Raw genomic sequence first — 20,006 nt, 5'->3', positions numbered from 1 at the left:
GATTGTACTCAACAAGGATCCATGTAACGTTCCATCCATATCACATTTTGGGTTAAATGAAGTTCATTACTTTTTCTAGGGCTACATCAGATATCCATGATGGAGGTTGTATTAATCCATTTTCACATCCATTATTCCAGCTAGCCACTAGCAGGGACCGGTACAATGGTGAGCCAACCAAAATGATACACAACAGTACAAGCAGCTTGTGATCTTGAACTTGCTTTAGGCCACAGCACACTAATGGCACAGATGAGGAAGGCTACTTAGTGGTAACTCCATGAGCACTAGATTTCTGCAATATTTTTTTATAGATGGCAAGATATAAAGTTCTCATGTAAAAATGGAGCCGCAAGAGCAATAACTAAGAAGAAATATATTCACAATAATGGGTCCTTTGTTTTGTTAAAAGACATGATTAAACAAGTATCAGATCCAACCCCACCATCAACAAAACATCACTGATACTATATGATCTATTTCAATATGATGCCCTCATTATTTCCTAGCACTGTTAGCCAGATCCTTACTTGCAAAATTGAGATATCCACTGCAATTTGCAATAGCCCCTGTCATATATCACCTCCTGTTCAAAATGTCATGAAGAACTGCCTCTGAATAATGAACCCAACACCTTGTATTCATGCTGTCCTCTTCCTCTACTGAACAACTAGTCCTTTCTCTTCAATGATCATCAATGAAGTTATGCTCCACTATCTACAATGAGTGTAGACCTTTTCCAATTCCATGTGCTTGTATCAATTTTGTAACCTTCTCCCATGAAATTAAAATGAAGCGACTGATCTTTTGGTTATCGGTATAAAATTCATCAACATCTCACTGATCTGTAGAGTTTAGGTTTTGAAAACTGCTGTGTTGAAGTATGAAATGGAGCAATCTATCTATATTCTTCTGTCTTCTTCTCTGGATATCTATATGACTGCAGAGATGCTGCTTCCTACTGGTGGACAAGAAAAAGGACTCTCTGGGAGCTCAATTTGGCCACTGCATGCCAAAGAAAAACCTAGTTAGATGCTTGTGTGCATGAAAGCAAGTCAATTATTGGAACCTTGAAAACTGAAACAATTCTTTTCACATAAATTTGATATATTTAATATTTCACTAAAATTTTAGCAGATGCCGAGCCATTACAGATAACCTCGAAATTGTTAGGGCACAGAGTGATTGTAAATTTTCAAAATTACCTCAACAAAGATACACACAATTCAGCATTTTAAGGATTCTTCCCCCAATCCTTAGAATATGAACCCAAAAACATGCAATTTCAAATTACAATATAAATGAAAAATAGACTATCAAGACATGCATCAAGAAATGTCCTTAGTGATCAATAAAGAGAGTAATTCAGGGTAAGCATAAGCAGGAAGAGTTCTACTCGTTCTACCATTTATTTTGGAAGGGAAGATACACAGATTGAATGAATATTATGGACATAGTAAAGCTTACCACATGACCAATGATAATAATGTTTTATGGAAAATAATATTCACATATTATTTAGCTATATAGTTATCTTGTGCATATGGCTTACCTCTCCTGGTCACTGTAACTGTCACTTGTTTGCCTAGCTTTGTCATCACTTGTTGAAACATTATTAAGAGCATCAAGGGTATGGCTAAAATGATCTATCAAAGGGAACTCATTGGAATCTGAACAATCAGCACAAAGCTCTACAAATTAGTGTAGGACAAATATCAGAACCAGGATAATGACATCTCTCAAGATTAAACTGTCAAACCTTCTGTAACTTTAAATCCTTCCATGTCATAACTGAAATAAGGTTGCCAAGTTAGTGGCTTAGATGCTAAGTTCAACTCAAAGAGACATTTTCTCTCGAGTTCAAATATCATTTCCTGCTCAATTAACTTGCTTTTAAGCATCCTCGAGCTATCTGATTCTCTTGGAACTGAAGGCAAGAGGCATCATATAAAATTACAAAGAAGTTAGGATGGAATAATGTACAAAGATAAACATCATCTTTTACAGAACAAAATAATATGAATCATGACTTAAAGTTGAAAATGCTGACTTACCTGCATGAAGATTAGGATCCATTTTAAGATATTGAGAACGATGATACGTTTTAGGTTTGATTTTCTCCATATAGGTTCTGCAATGCAAGAATGTTTCATATCATGATGAGGAAAAAGTACAATCAGAAGAAATAGAACCAAGCATCAACTTTGGAAAACCAGTATGGGTAGATGAGCCAAACATTCGTCAAACTGCATGTTGTTTTATAAAGTCATAAGTCCGTGTAAATTAGCAAACTCAATCATAATGCATCCATAGGATGGAAGAAACTTTAATGCAATATCAACTACAATCATAATGAAGAAGCACTGACAACCACGAGACAAAAAAATTTCAGGTTCCTTGCAAAAACATGCATAGTGTCTGTGTATATTGTTATTTAATTATGGTCCTGCTCTCCAATTTCTAGTGAGCTAGATTGCAGGTCACATCATTTTTGGCCAGCCAAGTTGATATCAATGAAACAAACAATAGAAAGGAATTTCCACCCAAAATTTTCCTGTGTTTCATTCTCAAATTAAAATTTCCTGTACAAAACCTGTACAATATATTCTTTCTCAATGCTGATTTTTTAGATGATTAGTATTGTAAATTTTCTATTTATTAGTACTTGATTCCATCCTATAGTGAACATGAGTTGTAAGAATCACAACATGCAGCCTTCAATGGTGCACCATAATCTAGAAATTGCAGTAATATTGAATAAGAACAAATAGATGTTTTCAAATCTCCAACAGTGCCATAATCCTCCATTTTTGGACAACTCCGAAACTGCTCCAGAATTTTTTAGCTAAATTATGAATTTAGTCATGAAGATGAGGACAAAGCATGTTATACTTTAAATCTTTCAGAAATTCAGATGTCTCTCATGTTTCATGGTAAGCATGCACAAATTAAAATCAAAATCATACACGAGAATTCTTTTTCCTGTTTATATGTTTTAGATACTTTCCCTCAGTGCTTCTAATTGAAAGATATTTAATTTCAATATTTTGCAAATTATCATTTCAGTTGCAATTTCAAACTGATCCTGAATTCTCATATACAGCAGAAAAGTATGCTTCACAGGAAAAATGGAAACAATTATGCAGAGTAGATGTTTTGAGGAGTTGGAAACAATACTTTCCCAGTTTCTCAATGCATATTCTCTGGTATTTACATCATGCAGGATCTAGCATGTAAATTTGCATGTATAAAGTATAAACAATAATCATTCTGTATATATTGGGAAAAAAACTTCTGCAAATGAGATCCTAGTAGAAATATTGAAAAAAAAATGATCCTAGAAGTCGGTTGAGATACAAAAAATGATCCTAGATGTCGGTTGAGATACATTTCAGCAAATAATCTGATAGTTCAAATTGGCTGGTTAATCATATATACTTTCAGATTCATAACATTGGCAATGCCACTCAAATTATTCAGCAGCAGATTACAGTAGGGGGTGTTTGGTTGGGAAGAGTGGAGGTCCGGAATCGGAATCAGAATGGGTGACTCCCATTCCAACCGTTTGGTTGGGAGGAGTCCGATTCCGATTCCTAGGTGGAATGGGAATGGCTCAATCTATATAGAACTCAATCCCTACTCTCCTCTATGAATTCAATTTTTCCTTCCAATTTCGATTCCGATTCCGATCACGAACCAAACGCTTCGGGAGATTTGACCATTCCGATTCCAATTCCAAGCCATTCCGATTTTCATTCCCATTCTGATTCCGGTCGGAAACCAAACACCCCCTAAGGGGACATTTGGTTCGTAACCGGAATTAGAATGGGAATGAAATCGGAATGGTTTGGAATCGAAATCGGAATGGCCAAATCTCCCGAAACATTTGGCTCGTGATCGGAATTGGAATGGATGATTCTCACTATTGTTGTTTGGTTCATACTAAGATTGGAATCGGAGTCAACTCAAATTTTTATTTTTATTCTTAACTAAAATTTTTTAAAATTAACTATTTTAAAAATTAATATTAAATAAAAATTAAACATAATAATAATATTTTTAAATTTTTTAAAAAAATTTATCATTAAAAAATATAGATAGTAAATATTATTTTACTGTAAAAATATTACTTTATAAAAAAATTATGATGATTATACATGCAATAGTAATTGATTTATTTCATATTATATTTAATATATCATAATTATATAATATTAAAATTTAATATATCAAAATTAAAATAATATAAACCAAATGGCCGAACTCCCTCCCCCCTCCTTCCCTTCCTTCTCCTCCTTCCCCACCCCCCTGCCATTTCTTTTCCCAAAGATGATGATTGGCTCCGCACAAACCAAACCAAATGGCCGAAGCCCCTCCCCCCCTCCTCTTCCTTCTCCTCCTCCCCCCCCCCCGCCATTTCTTTCCCCAAAGACGATGATCGGCTCCGCACAAACCCTTCCCCCCTCCCACCTCCCTCCCTGCCCCGACACCCGCATCCTGGCCCCCTACAAGTTCCCTTGCGGTCAACGGAGGACCTCGACGTCCTGATCTCCATCACCTCCGATGAGGACCTCGCCAACCTCATCGAGAAGTACGATCTCACCAGCCACGACTACCTCCTCCCCTTAAAGATCTGAGCTTTCCTCCTCCCTCCTCCGACTAAGACTCCCTCGCCTCCATCCATTCCGGCCAAGGGGAAATCCTCTGCCACCGCCGCCTCCTCTCGGTCGCCACTCCCAACCGACCGCTGCCTCCTCCACCAGATCTTTGCGCCCTTCAAGTTCTCCGGCCATTCGGGCACCACCGCCGCCTCCTCTCGATCGCCGCTCCCAGCCGACCGCTGCCTCCTCCACCAGATCTCCGCGCCCTTCAAGTTCTCCGACTGTCCGGGCACCGCTGCCGCTGATGATCCCCGCTTCCATGCTCACCACGACCACCATCATGGGAACCTGAATGATTTTTTTTTTCCATCTCATTCCACGAGAATGAGATTTTGAATCCATTGAGACAAGTCCGGATTTGGGTGCTCAAGGAATGGATCATTTCCATTCCTCTTTGGAATAGGAATCGGAATGGGATTCCTCTCAACCAAACAATAGGAATGGGAGTCATCTATTCCAATTCCCATTCCAGGCCTTAATTATTCCAACCAAACACCCCCTAAATGATAACAATAGGTTTTAATTCAGAATGACAATGGTGGAGAGATCAAGCCACATATGGATGATAATAATCCTGCTAAAGTTTAGTTGCCAACTAGAATGGATCATAAGACAATTGACAGACACGCCAAAGAGAAAACATATCAATGTCCTCAATTTTTCCATATATAACTTAACCAGAACACAAGAATAACAAACAAAATGGGGATTCCTAATAGAGATAAGAAAAAAGCTTCTTGAAAAAAAAAAAAAGCTTCCTTGTATGAGATGTCAATGGAAATATCGAAAAAATATATTTAGCACAAAATCTGATGGTTGAAATTGGCTGTTTAATCATCGGTACCTTCAGATTCAAAACATCAGCAATAGTACTCAAATTGCTTTTGATTACAATAAACAAGAACAAAAAATTCTAACTCAGAATGACAGTAGTGGAGAGATCAGAGCAAATATTGAATAAAACCAATCCTTCTAACATTCAGTTACCAACTAAAACAGGCTGCAAGACAAGCAATAGACATGCTAAAGAGAAGTAAATTACCTGTCAATGTTCCTCGATTTTTCCCTATATGGCTTTACCAGGACACGAGAATTACAAATAAAATGGGGATTCTGCTTCATCAAAATATCATTAACAGTCTGTGCATAATGGAAGCTGACAAACCCAAACATTTGCTTTTCTTGGCTTGGAATCCTCACATCACGAACTGGGCCAAAGATTCTGGTAAATAACAATGAACAAAGGCATCAATATCAAGGAAAATGCACCGACAAATCTTTTTAGGTATGATTTGGCTGATGTTTGGTAACCTAAAATAGTTGGCAACATCTTCCTCAGTAAATGTGCTCTCTGCTGGGAATGTAAGATATATCTGATGAGAACTTGCAGCTGTTACACCTGGATCACTTCTCTCGTTCCTGCATACTATATATCTGTGGGCATCTTCTGCTAGTACTACCGAATGTTGCCCATGTGGTCTGTTATTCAAAGATACATGGAAAGGAGAAAGATAAATAGAAGAATAAGTGGATAAAGCCCAATGCCAAGCCTATAAGTTCTGTGCTAGTTCATTTTGTCAATTGAAGTGGATAGCAATCTGAGAGAGCAACAACTACTGCCACTAAGTTTGCAGATGTTCAAAATTGTATCACATCTTTAACAACTAGCACTCAGTTTACAGAATTAAACTAGCTTAATGCAGCCCTTATTAGGAAGAATTCGGTGAGCACATTAAACAGGGAAACATGGAGGAACTTCCATACAAGTACATATATAGATACCTGTCTATGAGCTGGATGCTGTTCTTCAAGCGGGCAAGCAACTTTGTCAAGCTGAAACCAGCCTTCCCATGCCACTGGCTCTCAGTGAGGTACCCCTCAGCCCGAAGATTTCTTCCATACTTCTCATAATACAGCATAGGCAATGAGGCAATAGAAACAGGACTCCCCCTCTTTGACCTCAAGAGCTCTATGATCTCCATTTCTAGCTTCTCAAGTGTCCCAGCTGTGAATCCATGATCTTCATTTGGCAATTCATTCATGCCAGGGCCAAATAACTGTGCATAGCCATCCAGGTAGGACAGGCTGTGAGGGTACCTGCAGTTCACTCCATGCTTGCAGAAACCCTTGATGTAGTAATGGCAAGGCCTGATAGGTAACTCCGAGAGGCTCTGTGATCTCCTGCTGGTCCTACCAGTCATCCCACCACCCAAGGCAGCATCTGCATGGTAGTAACTGCCCGTGGGGTTCACAGTGTCCAATTGCTCATCCATGCCCAAGAATTGGGGTTTGTTATGAAGGGAGTACTCATCCCCGACTGAATCCGTATATGTTGGTGGGCAAAAATTTAAGTTGTGCATTGGATAATGCTGATCGGAAGCAAGCTGAGGATCCCAATAGGGAGCGGGAACATGAAAGCTGGCAGGGGAGGAGAAGGGGCATGACCCGGAAGGAGGGTACGAACCGGGCTGGTGGGAGATGTCAGGTATGGATTGGATTTGAGCCAAAGCAGAGTTCTTGGGCGATAGCATTCTGAGCATGGCCTTGGCATCATTTATTTTGGATAGCAAAATGTTCTCATGGCCAATTGCTAACTGTACCATTTCTTGCTCCCCAGGTTCCTTCAGGAGGATGCATCCCATGATCTTAATGGCATTGTCTGGCTCAAGTTTTTGAATTCTACTGGAGATGATCTTTGTCAATTCAGAGAAATCCATATCACAACACTTAGCCTCTGCATGATAAAAGAAAGAAATTTAAGTGAAAAATCCAAGTTTAAACAACTCTTTTGTAAATCCATCATGTCATATAACTAGAAACCATAGCAGGAAAGAATAATACATGAAAGAAATTCTGAAAATTCCATAATTGTTGACAACTCCAGGAAAAGATGAAAGAATCTAAATCTTCCTACTTACTACACTATCTTTTCTAGTAATATTTTTTGGTAACACCTGCTCTAGTAATTGAAAAATCCAGAAGTCAAAAATAGCACTAACTCTTGGCTATATTCCCTGACCAAAGTCATATCCCCCCCACCCCCAAAAAGAAAAAAAAAAAAGCCTATTCTAACCACAAATTATTGAGTAAAATTGAAGAACAAAGATCAAAACTCATAGAAATAAAATAGAAAACCCATATTCAAATTCAAATCTTGAAACTGATTCAGTAACAACGATATTACTATTTGAGGAGAGATTTCCTTACCAGCCACTTTGAACCCCGAAACAACCCCTCTCACAAGGAAGAAGAACACGAAGAAGATAAAGAACAAGGACGAGGAGGAGGAGGAGGGGGGGAGCGCAGAGAGAGAGAGAAGGAGAGATTGTACTTTTTAAGTGAAAAAGATGGACAGAATATAAATCTACAACCAAAAGACTCTGGACAAAGTCGAAATCAAAATCCATCAAAAATACTATTTTCGTCAACAATGAAGAGAAGAATCAACCAAAAAAATAAAAAGCTACAATTCTGCAACAAATCCACTTCCTATAAACTAATTTTTCGTACGACCACGTAAAAAAAGAGATTCCAAGCACTACTTTAAGCAATGCCTTTGCAATCTAGAAAATAAACATCACAAATATGCATAACATAACCAATCCAAACGCCTTTACCCAAAAAAAAAGAAAAAAGAAATCAATCCAAACGGATATTTTACCTCATAACTACACTCCTCCAACCTCAACCTTTCTTCACCATCATAAAAGCTTAAAAAGCTTAAGCATAATATAAAGATAATGACAAAAGATCCATAACAAAAGAATGATTTTTGAGTGTATAGAAACGAAAAAACATCATTATGTTAGAGAATCTACATCATAAGAAATGCAAATAGTATGAAGGAAAATTATGTGAGGGGTTTTAGAAATGTACCTCCTCTACCCATTGCCAGCATCAGGACATTAAGGATGAGAGAAGAGACGTTAAAACTCTGACACCCGAAACCTTCCTTCTTAACATTTCTTTTCTTCTGCTTGTTAATGGCATACAGGTTGGATTTTTTTGTCCTCCCATAAAATTTCAGAGCTAAATTTAATTTCAAGCTAAATTTGCCATGTCGATTTCAATTCAAAATGACTAAAATATCACTAAATTATTTCTCAAATAACAACGCATGTTTTTTTTTTTTGTTGTGGTCTCCCCTTTGAGAGAAATGGGCTGAGGATAATTTGGTGGGTAACCGGTTCAACCGGCTGGAGAGGAGGAATTGACGGTAACGGGTTATGAAAAAATCTAGAGACTTACAGATCTCTATTATACCAGAGTTTTTCCACTACGTTTGTCTCTTCATCCCTGATTGTACTGTTAACAAAAAAAAATTTAAATTTTAATTATTAAAAATAAATAAAAAAATAATTGATGAATTATTAATTTAATAATCAGATGGGTCCTTTAAATTAATACACAAGAGAACAGTTCATCAATTCAAAACATCACACCAGTCTCTCTTTTACCATGTTGGTTAGCTGGTTAGCATATTAAGTTATGTTAATGCAAATAAATTACCACTATCATTATATTGGGTTGGACAAGATTATGGATCTTGTTGTTAAATATAATAAGTGGTCGATATACTTATCGTTAGATATAACATAGATCAAATTAAAATTGAGGAACAATTGAGATTAGATCAAGTTGATGCATGGTCAAAAAATTGAAAACCAATTGGGATCAAAGAAAATCATGATTCTCATTTTTTTAAATATCTTTATAATAGATAATTAACTCAGACCAATCATATTTTGATTTTAGTTAATTTCCTCTATTGATTGTGGTTCCAAAATTATTGATAATTGAGCAGAATTATAAAAAATGAAGAATTTAATGCTATTTATTTTAAATTTTTGGGTAAAAATTAAGAACTAGTTTGATCTAACAAAATCTTGATTAGTTTAGACTATGTTGGTTCTCCTGATTAATTCGAATGCAATCCAAAAATTGAATTGAGTGGAATTATAAAGAAATAAAGAATTTAATGCTATTTATTTTAATTTTTTGGGTAAAAATCAAGAACTAGTTTGATCTAACAAGATCTTAATTAGTTGAGACTATGTTGGTTCTCTTGATTAATTCGAATGCAATCCAAAAATTGAATTGATCAAGATTAAAAAATCATCAAAATCTTTTACTATTATTTTTGTTAATAATTGGGTAACCAATAGCCCCTCCAAGTCATCTGTGTTGTTTTCTTACTATCGATTGATCCAAGCGTGGCTCCAAAAATTGAAAATCAATTGGAATTATCAAAGTGATCATCAAATATCTATAACTAATATTTGGAGAACCTAGAGAGTTCAAAAAGAAATCAGGCTCAAATGGTTAGCCTAAATTCACTTCCTGCACCTAACTTTCCCTATTTGTTAATAATGGATATGTTTAATAAAGTTCTATATCGCAAATATATCCATATCTTAGGAAACCTTATAGTACATATATGTAATGTCAGCTATAAAGTTTTTGTTGAAGTGAACATTTCTTATGGAAACTAAGTTATAAAGAAGATTTTTATTTAACTTCTCTTTTTAATTACCTATTGGTAGCTATTATACATATCATAATTACTTTTGGGCATTATAACAATAACATAGGATTTGTTTCAATTTCTAATATAACTAAACAATCTGAAATACATATTAACCAATATAGGATGAATATAGATGTATTCAATATATCTTTTGAAACAACTAAGCAACTGAACCACATCCTATTATAGTTATTTTCCTAAGTTGCCTCGTCAACTATTATTTGAGTTCCATACATTCTTTGACTGCGTATCACGAGATAGTTTAGTATTAGAATATATGAAATATTAGTTGAAACCAATTTTAAGTTCCATACACTATATTTATATTGATATGTTTATTTCTGTTTAGGTGATAAATCAATTGTTGAAAGAATTTAGGGTTGTTAAGGACTCTTTAGAAGATAGATAATATTATTTTTACCACAAGAATTTAAATATCAATTAAATTATATGCATATAAAATAATTGGTAAATATATATAAGTAATTGTAGTAATGCAACTTCTCATATTACAATCATATATAGTTAGAGATCCATGGAGAGAGATTCTACATAGAGTATAGAGCAAACTAAATTAAGTTAGGTGTGTTATAACATCACAAGACAAGATTCTTTCATAAGATACTTTTTGTATATATATAAGATAGATGTATATTTTTTTTAATGTGTTATTACATATTTAGTATATCCTACATAAGATATACTATTACTTGTTTCGTAGATGGCTAATAGTTTAAATATCAAAAATATTATGCTAGATTTAAATCTCATATTTCTACTAGGATGAGTTAGTTGAAGTATCTTTCCATTTGAGACATAAAAGGATTCTTGGACATGTACACATATCACAAATGTGATTTTTTGGTAAGATTTGAAAGATTGTGTTAATGGATAAAGAGATAAAATACTTTAACTATTTCATGAATAAGTGACTATTATTTCCTACATGCATTTATTTTTCATAATTAAGGGCTTTGAAATGAAAGCTTTTGTCTCAAATGAGAATCTGCATAGATTGGAGTGCTTACGAAAAGAAGAACTAAATTTGATTAAGAATGTTGTTGTAAATAATTTAAAAAATAAAATTATTGATAATAATTTTCAATTAAAATTGAAATTCGATATCTAAGTGTTCAATATCAAAGCAGATGATATACATATTCTAGCTTACAAGAATAATTTTATGTGACTTGCTTCTTTAGCTACTTCATAGATTAAGATGTAAATTTGAAAGGCATGATAACTATTAGAAGAATAACTTCAAATATATATTACTTTCATATACATAAAAAAAGTCAGCATGACCTTTGAAAGGCATGGTAAGTATTACTATAGATGTTCTTGGATTGGTCATACATGTTGGTGGAATAACCTCAAGAAGTCTTGGGCAAGTTAGAATAGATATCATTATTTTTATAAATAGCATGATATTAAAAACATTTAAATTCATAATTTTGAAAATATTGTTAATTAATATTCAATATTTCTTGTAACTTTTGCAACTGTATTCAATGGCTATCATTTTATGAGGTCATTTCAAATGCAGCTTTAAAAATATTCTATAATTATGATAAACAAGTACATATAAATCTTGCTAATATGTATGTTGAAGATAACAAAATATAAAGGTGTACATTAATAATGAGATAATTATTTTGTGGAAAGTCAAAGTGTTAAAAGTTGAAACATTTCTTCTCTAAGAGTTGCTTTGTCAACAATATGCCTTCAAGAACTTGCAAATAAACCCTACATTAGTAGGTATCATGAAATTCAATCGTGATACTATTAATATACCTACTTCATTTGGAAATATATTTTGCTTATTTTAGTAAACCTACTCTTTGAATTTTTATTTCAAATTGATAGATAATCTAATGAATTCAAATATAGTTACTTGATTAAATAATACTGCATATAGATTGCCGATTGATATATTGGCACATGCAAAAATAATTTCTTTACAATCGATTCATAGTCTACTTACCACATTCTCTATGATAACTAAACATTTCTTTGTTTGGGGGGAATTGGGTTAGTCGAATTCTCTCTTTGTAATCTCTATGTATAGTTGTCTAGACAAGCTGGGTGGAAAGACCCAACTGTTAGATGTGTGCCCTAGATGCCAGATTGACTGACACATTCCTGTATAAATGTGAGGATAAATTTATAATTTTGACTATAAATGAATAAAAGGGTTATTCTACTATCATATTGTGTACATTTTGTCTGTGATACATCCTTTGAGTTAGTAGGAATGTTAATTTATATTTTTAAGAGTTAAAAATTTAAGACATGAATTTACATAACTAACTCATAAACAGCTTCTGACCATAGGATCATCACGAGGATGGTGATCGATCCAAAAGGTTAGTGTACGATCGCTTCCTTAAGGTAGATGTGTCTTGAGTCTATATTGTGGAGACACCAGAGTGAGAGTATAGATATTTATTGAGAATGAGAGTACTGAGCATGACCACCTCGAGCAGTCATAAGGAAGTCTACCTTCTCATCGATGACTAGCTCGATGCTGCAGCTGTGTGTCTAGTTCTTTGACCTGAGGTACATCGACAGTTCACCTTGAGTATATTATAGTTTGACTACACCATAACTCAGTCTCCTAGCCATTCAGAATTCTGAGATGTATATTGACAGTAGCATATTCATTGTAGGAACCAGATTGCACCAAGATGGGATCTATCAACCTCGGTAGATAAGAGGAGTAGTCCTATGATGATCGAAAGATCGAGTCCTTAAGTCGATGGCCATGGCAGAGTGAAATAATGAAAAAAAAATTTCCATTAAGATTTCACATCGGACTCGGATCGATCGATTGATTCATATGACTGATGTTGGATTTGACGAGTTCACCTTAATCCTAATTCAGTCGGGACTCATGATAGAAGAACTCAATCACACAGGTAGCTGCACCAAAAAATTTATCTTTATTTTTGATGGATTGCCACCATATACTGCTAGGTGTCACTGATAGATTTTGAGAGCAATTAGAATGATCTTGATGATCGATCATTCTAATTGTCTGAATCAGAAGAGTTCTGATCTATCGAAAAGAGTTTCGATGATGTCGATGATGAGATTACGACATATCTCATTACCATATGAAAATAAATCTAACTGGATCACACAAATAAAAGTTAGGGTCTGGATGTCATCAATTGAGCTAGCCCAGTTTGATTGATTTAGATTAGATCCAATTAGGTTCAAGAAAATCGTACTAGCATATGATTGAGCCTAACTTTCTCCTTGTGCAATCTTTTTCATCTCGACTGAGCCAAATGTGATTTGACTCACCTATAGAACTTTGAAAAGGTTTCTCTCAGTCTGACTGGAGCCAGTCCAACTCAGAAAGAACTTGTCTTAATTCATGAGATAAATTTAAGACAACACCTGTTAATTTCTGTCACCTGCCATTTTTGTTTTAGGACATCGATCAAACATTGACCTATAGACCTTGGACTGAAGGCCACTTGGCAAGAGGTCATTGAAGAGTTTTTGTAGAGTGTCTACCTGCTAAATTAGGCCTCAAAGTGGGCGCCAAGATCAAATTGGGCGTGCGCCCCAAATGGATAAGGATAGAGTCCTATGAGATGAGGACTCTATGCCTTGATTGACTCAAATTGTTGGGCGTCAATCTCACTGTGTTTATCCAGTGTTGGTGCCAACAGTAGGAGTGTTTAGTGGGGTTCTTATCTGATATGATTAGATGACATCACTCCACCAATCAAAATTTTTTCAGAATTAATTGGAATTTTTTGATTGATCGAATGATGTGGCACTGCATGGCGCAGCAGGGTTTATTTAAACCCTATCTGCACCTAGGGTTGAGAGAATCTGCTCAATACCCAGCAAAAATATGAAACCCCTCCACTTCTCCATGCCCCCTCTACTCCTCTCCCTCCCCTCTTCACATCCAAGAAGTTGGGCGTCCATCTAGTGCTTGTCCAAGGTGTGGTGGCTCCCTGATCAGAAGGCTGCAGGGATTTATCGAGAAGTTGTTGCTCCAGCTTCAGGAGATCTTTTGAAGATTTTTCAGATTAGATCCAGATCTGATTTTTGAAGCAAAAATTTGTGAGGAGAAGATGATCCAAATCCTACTTGAGTGGATATCGGTAGAGGCCAGGTGACTGTGTGGCTATTTTAGAACCTCGGGCATTGCTGCGATCATCTACAGGATAATCTAGTTATCCTAGAGGTATTTCTTTAATCCTCAAGTTTTAGATTTAATTTTAAATTAAATATCAGATAATAAAAATTAAATCTAATAGACTTTAGATCTAAAATAAAGTAGAATAATTTTTTTTAAAATATTCCACCCCAGATCTCATTAGATCTGGAAGATCCTACAAAGAAAAAGATGGTTTTTCCTTCAACTGGTATCAGAGCGAGGTTGATGGCTCTATTTCAGATCTAATTTAGATCTAATTTTTATTTTTATTTATTTAATATTAATGAATTTTAGATATCACATCAGATGTGATTGGATCTGAAATCAAAAAATTTAAAATTAAATCTAAGTAGATCTAACATGTATGAGATGCATGACTAGACTTGGAATAGTTTAAACTATGAATAGTCTTGAAGTTTTATATTTTAATATGATTAAAATATAAATTAGATCTAATTTATTCTTTAATTTTTTGATATTATAAATATTATATTCAAATCAAAAAATAAAAAATAAAATTTAATTAATTCATAAGATTGATCTGCTGCATGCTTAGACTAGTTGTAGAATTATTCTAGTAACTGTCTAGAATAGATTTTATATTGAATAGTTTAATTTAAATCTTATTTTTCAGATGTTACATATGATGTATCAGATCTGAAATCATACTAATTAGATCAGATTTTAATACATGAGATGTATGCAAAGCATGTATAAGTTAGATCTGAAATTATATATGTGATATGTAACTTAGATCTAACTAGTTTTGTAGTTAAATCAATATTTCTGATTAAAGTGTTCCTCATGGCCATCCAGTCATAAGAATAAAGTAGGGTTTAAGACCCTCTCCTTCCATTCAATGGCGTATTCTTGTGGCGTATAGGGATGCTGCACGTTCATCCTTAATCAGAAATCAAACTTACTTTTTTACAAAATCCTAGATCCTGAAACCCTAGAATTTATTTTACATATTTTGTTTATGAACCTAAGACTTAATTAATGAATTAAACTTATAAAATTAAATTAGATCTAAAATTGAAAATTTTAGATCTAAGTCATTTTCATAAAATTGGGTTCGGGCTTGGGTAGCTCAATTAGGTCAATGGTTGATCAAACCGAATCAAAAGTTGGTTAGGTGGGATCATGAAAGCTAATAATTGACCAACCTAATAGGATTAAGTCTAGGTCAAGGTCGAATCATATTTAGATGTGACTCGATCAAGGTAAGACCTAATTTGGCTCAGTGGTTAGAGCCTGAATTGTAGGCTAACCCAATTGGTTCTGGTTCGACAATTTGGTGTCTAAGGTAAGTTGGGCAGATGCGGCCGACTGATTTTTAATTGGGAGCTATTTGACTCGAATGCATTCTTGTCAAGTTAATGGCATATCCCTTACATCGATCTCACTTACCTGACCATATGTGTCGATCCAATTCTGATTTGAGGTGACTAACAATTCGAGCTAACCCATATCACTAGGTTAGTCATAATTGTTATGACTATATCAAGTCAAGTTTAATGAGACCTAAATTAAATCTTTCTAAAAAAATATTAAGTCTAAGGTCTTTCACCATTGTGGATGTGCGGGCCCTTCCCGGGGTTGATTATTCTCGACTGGTTACAGTGGCTTAGTTGCACCGAAAAGATACAACTATGTCCATTAGGCATTGGATGCTATGGATTAGAGGATGGGTTATGCTCAATATTTCGGATATGGTGAGGGACACAATCAGGAATCTAATTCGTGCAAATGGTGGGTTTGACTTAACTAAGGATTGGAGCAATATTCTGGGCACAGTGAGCTTCATGAATTAGAGATCAAATTTTGGGTGCACCATAATTAGAGAATCATTGGACAAGAGTTATCCACTCATTGATTGATCCATCATCAATAACTGTTAGGTGAGGTGGTGAGCCAGTCGGTGAGACTGCACCACCCACTAGAAATCACTAATCATGGAGATTTTCACATCTCTATCTAGGGAGTGTAGGGATCTGAGAAAATAGTGGGAGCCTAATTTGTTTAAAAATGAAACCCCTAAATAAATTGGTTAAGTCTGATTACAAAATCTAACTAGAAACTTTTGACTCTCTATAGGAAACATGTCTGCGTCCAACCCCCTGACCAAAATACTAGACACCCACAAATTAACTGGACCTAATTTCAAGGACTAGTTGAGGAACTACAGAATTATTTTGGGTTTTGAGAAACTGACTCATGTCTTGGATCAGGATCCACCTGCCATATCAGCACGTCCGACTGCTGAACAGAGAGCATCTCTGGAAAAATGGACGGATGAAGATAACAAAGCCAGGTACTACATGTTGGGTGCAATATCTGATGACTTGCAGAGCCAGCATGAGAATATTATGACTACCCGCCAAATGTTTGCTCACCTACAAGAGTTGTTTGGTGAACAAAGTCGCGCAGTCAAGTATCAAGTCTGCCAAAAACTTTTTAAGGCTAAAATGCGTGATGGACAATCAGTCCAAGATCATTATTTGACAATGATCAAAGACCTTGAGGAGCTTGAGAAGCTCGGTATCATCTTAGACAAGGATTTCAGATTGATGTGATCCTTCAGTCCTTATCCAATGCATATGGTCAGTTCATCATGAACTTCCATATGCATAAGATGCAGTATACCTTGACTGAGTTAATGAATATGTTGGTTACAGCTGAGCTTTCTTTGAAGAGTTCAAAAGGCTCAGTCCTTACTATGGAGCAGACTTCTTCCAAGAGAAAGTTTTTTGGAAAGAAGAAAAAGTCTGCGAAGAAGCAGAAGGTGGATGGAAAAAGGAAGAAGATGGAATCGAAGAAAAAGGCTGCTGAAAAGGAAAAATATTTCTACTGCAATTCAGACAGCCATTAGAAGTGGAACTGTCCTCAGTACCTGGCCACCCTGAATAACAAGAAGAATGGTCCTTCTGGAGGTATGCTCGTTATAGAATCTAATCTTATGGTTTCCTCTGCATCCAGTTGGATACTTGACTCTGGTTTTAGTGCTCATTTGTGCACTTCTATGCAGGGTCTTGAGGAAAGCGGGAGGCTGAGGGATGGAGATATGATCCTACGCGTCGGGAACGGAGCAAGAGTTGCTGTTGTGGCCGTGGGAACCTACCCTCTGCGATTATCATTAGGATTAGATTTAGTTCTTAGATATTGTTATTATGTGTCTGCAGCAAGCAAAAATTTGATTTCTGTTTCATGTTTAGCACAAGAAAGCTATGTGATTAGCTTTCATAAGAACCATTGTAACATATTTTATAAAAATAATAAAGTTGCAAATGGTTTTCTTATTAATGGTCTCTATCAGCTACATATTGATGTATCTGTATTTAATATCAAGCAAAATATGAATGCTATAGGAATTAAAAGGCCTAGAGATAGTCTAAATGATAGGTACCTATGGTACCTAAGGCTAGGTCATATAGCGAAAGATAGGATTAACAAATTGAAGAAATCTGGGCTATTGAGTCTATTGACTTCCGAGTTATATCCAGTTTGTGAATCATGCCTTCAAGGCAAAATGACCAAGCTCCCTTTTGTGGGACATGGGGAAAGGGCCATGGACCTACTTGCCCTAATACATATAGATGTGTGTGGCCCATTTGATGTGCCGGCTAGAGGCAACTATGTCTACTTCATTACCTTCACCGATGATATGTCTAGGTACGGATATGTATTTTTAATAAAACACAAGTCTGAAGCTTTCGAAAAGTTCAAAGAATTCAGGCATGAGGTCGAAAAATAAACAGAAAAGTCCATTAAGGTTCTTTGATCAGATCGAGGAGGCGAATACCTTAGTCGGAAGTTTCTAGACTATCTTAAGGACAATGGTATAATCTCTCAATCGACTCCACCTGGAACGCCATAACTCAACGGGGTTTTAGAACGGAGAAATCGGATCCTATTAGATATGGTCCGTTCTATGATGAGCTTCACAGACCTCCCTGAGTTTCTTTGGGGATATTGTCTCATGACAGCAATATATGTATTGAATAGGGTTTCCTCTAAAATGGTTCCTACCACACCGTATGAGATATGGCATGGTAAGAAACCAAGTCTGAGTCATTTCGAAATTTGGGGTTGTCCGGCTCATGTCAAGAGACAGCAGGCGGACAAGTTAGAGTTCAGATCTTTTAGAGCTCGGTTCATAGGATATCCTAAAGAGTCATTAGGATACTATTTCTATATTTCAGAAGATCACAATGTGATTGTGAATCGACATGCTATTTTTTTTGAAAAATAGTTTATTCAAGATAGTGGCATCGGAAGAATAATTAAGCTCAAGGAGAATATCTCCCAAGAGCAACGAGCTAAAGAACTTGAGGAACCCAATCAATTAGAACCAGTCCTAACACAACCTCTTTCACCTTGTAGATCGACTAGGATTTTTCATCCTCCTGAAAGGTACTTAGGTACTATACAAGAAGAAGTAGAGGAAATGTTCCTCATGGGAAATGGGGCTCATGGTGATGACCCCAAGACCTATGACGAGGTAATATCAGATATCGACTCTGAGAAATGGTTAGAGGCAATGAGATCAGAAATTGACTCGATGCACTCAAACTAAGTCTGGACCTTGGTAGATCCACCTGAAGGTATTATACCTATTAGGTGTAAATGGATCTTTAAGAGAAAGATAGGTGCAGATGGGAATGTAGAGACATTCAAGGCTAGGCTCGTAGTGAAAGGTTATAGTCAGCGTGAAGGCATTGACTATCAGGATATCTTTTCGTCTGTAGCCATGCTAAAATCCATCCGCACATTGCTTGCTGTTGCAGCCTATTTTGGTTATAAAATATGGTAGATGGATGTGAAAATGGTGTTCTTAAATGGATATCTTGAGGAAGATATCTATATAGAATAGCCGCTTGGTTTCACATCTAGTGATGATGATCACAAGATCCGCAAGCTGCAAAGGTCCATTTATGAACTTAAGCAAGCATCTCGGAGCTGGAATACTCGTTTCAATGATGTGATCGAAATATTTGGTTTCATCAAGAACGAGGAGGAACCATGTGTGTTCAAGAAGGTCAGTGGGAGTGCAGTTGTCTTCCTTATACTGTACGTAGATGACTTCCTCCTGATTGAGAATGATATTTTCATGTTGACCTCAGTCAAAATATGATTATCTAAGGAGTTCTCTATGAAAGATCTAGGAGAAGCATCCTTTATACTGGGTATTAAGGTCTATAGAGATAGACCAAATAGGATGCTGGGACTTTCACAGAAGATGTACATAGAGGAGGTGCTAAAAAGGTTTAGCATGGAAAACTTTAAAAGAAATTTAGTACCTTTTAGACATGGCATTCATCTCTCCAAGAAGATGTGCCCTAGCACATCTGAGGAGATTGAACGCATGAGCAAGATCCCTTATGCTTCGGCAATAGGAAGCCTCATGTATGCCATGCTATGTACACAACCTGATATAGCCTATACTGTGAGTGTCACAAGCAGATATCAGTCGAATCCAGATGAAGAGCACTAGACTTTTGTGAAATGTATCCTTAAGTACTTGAGAAGGACTAAAGATATGTTTCTAATCTTTGGGAATGGAGAACTCCAGGTTCAGAAATTTATAGACTCAGACTTTATGTCTGATATAGATGATCGAAAGTCGACATCTGGG

General features: G+C 35.8%; 1 protein-coding gene across 5 annotated transcripts; it reads right to left on the bottom strand.

The window, feature by feature from the left end:
• Positions 1-354: 354 nt before the first annotated feature.
• Positions 355-8,770, bottom strand: LOC105061493 (zinc finger CCCH domain-containing protein 18). Of its 5 annotated transcripts, none has more exons than XM_010945554.4 (8): positions 8,538-8,770; positions 6,444-7,395; positions 5,973-6,140; positions 5,704-5,883; positions 2,055-2,131; positions 1,760-1,927; positions 1,553-1,691; positions 355-1,005 (listed from the first exon to the last, which is right to left on the bottom strand). In XM_010945554.4, the coding sequence occupies exons 1-8, from the start codon at positions 8,557-8,559 to the stop codon at positions 933-935; spliced, it is 1,779 nt and encodes a 592-aa protein (XP_010943856.1). In that variant the 5' UTR covers positions 8,560-8,770; the 3' UTR covers positions 355-932. The 5 variants fall into 5 exon arrangements, with proteins under 5 accessions (XP_010943856.1, XP_019701653.1, XP_073105718.1 ...); XM_019846094.3 differs by having other exon boundaries at positions 1,553-1,670; positions 8,538-8,769; XM_073249617.1 differs by lacking the exon at positions 8,538-8,770 and adding an exon at positions 8,323-8,504.
• Between the last annotated feature and the right edge of the window lie 11,236 nt (positions 8,771-20,006).

Source organism: Elaeis guineensis, chromosome 15 (genome assembly GCF_000442705.2).
Source record: "Elaeis guineensis isolate ETL-2024a chromosome 15, EG11, whole genome shotgun sequence".
NCBI lineage: Eukaryota > Viridiplantae > Streptophyta > Magnoliopsida > Arecales > Arecaceae > Elaeis > Elaeis guineensis.
This window is presented reverse-complemented; position numbering and strand designations above follow the sequence as displayed.

Coding starts and splice junctions, on each gene's coding strand:
- LOC105061493 (XM_010945554.4), bottom strand. CDS start 8,559: ATGCTGGCAATGGGTAGAGGAG. Junction 5,884..5,972: donor GATGTTGCCAACTATTTTAG/GTTACCAAACAT, acceptor GTTATTTACCAG/AATCTTTGGCCCAGTTCGTG. Junction 1,006..1,552: donor AGTTACAGTGACCAGGAGAG/GTAAGCCATATG, acceptor TTTGGCATGCAG/TGGCCAAATTGAGCTCCCAG.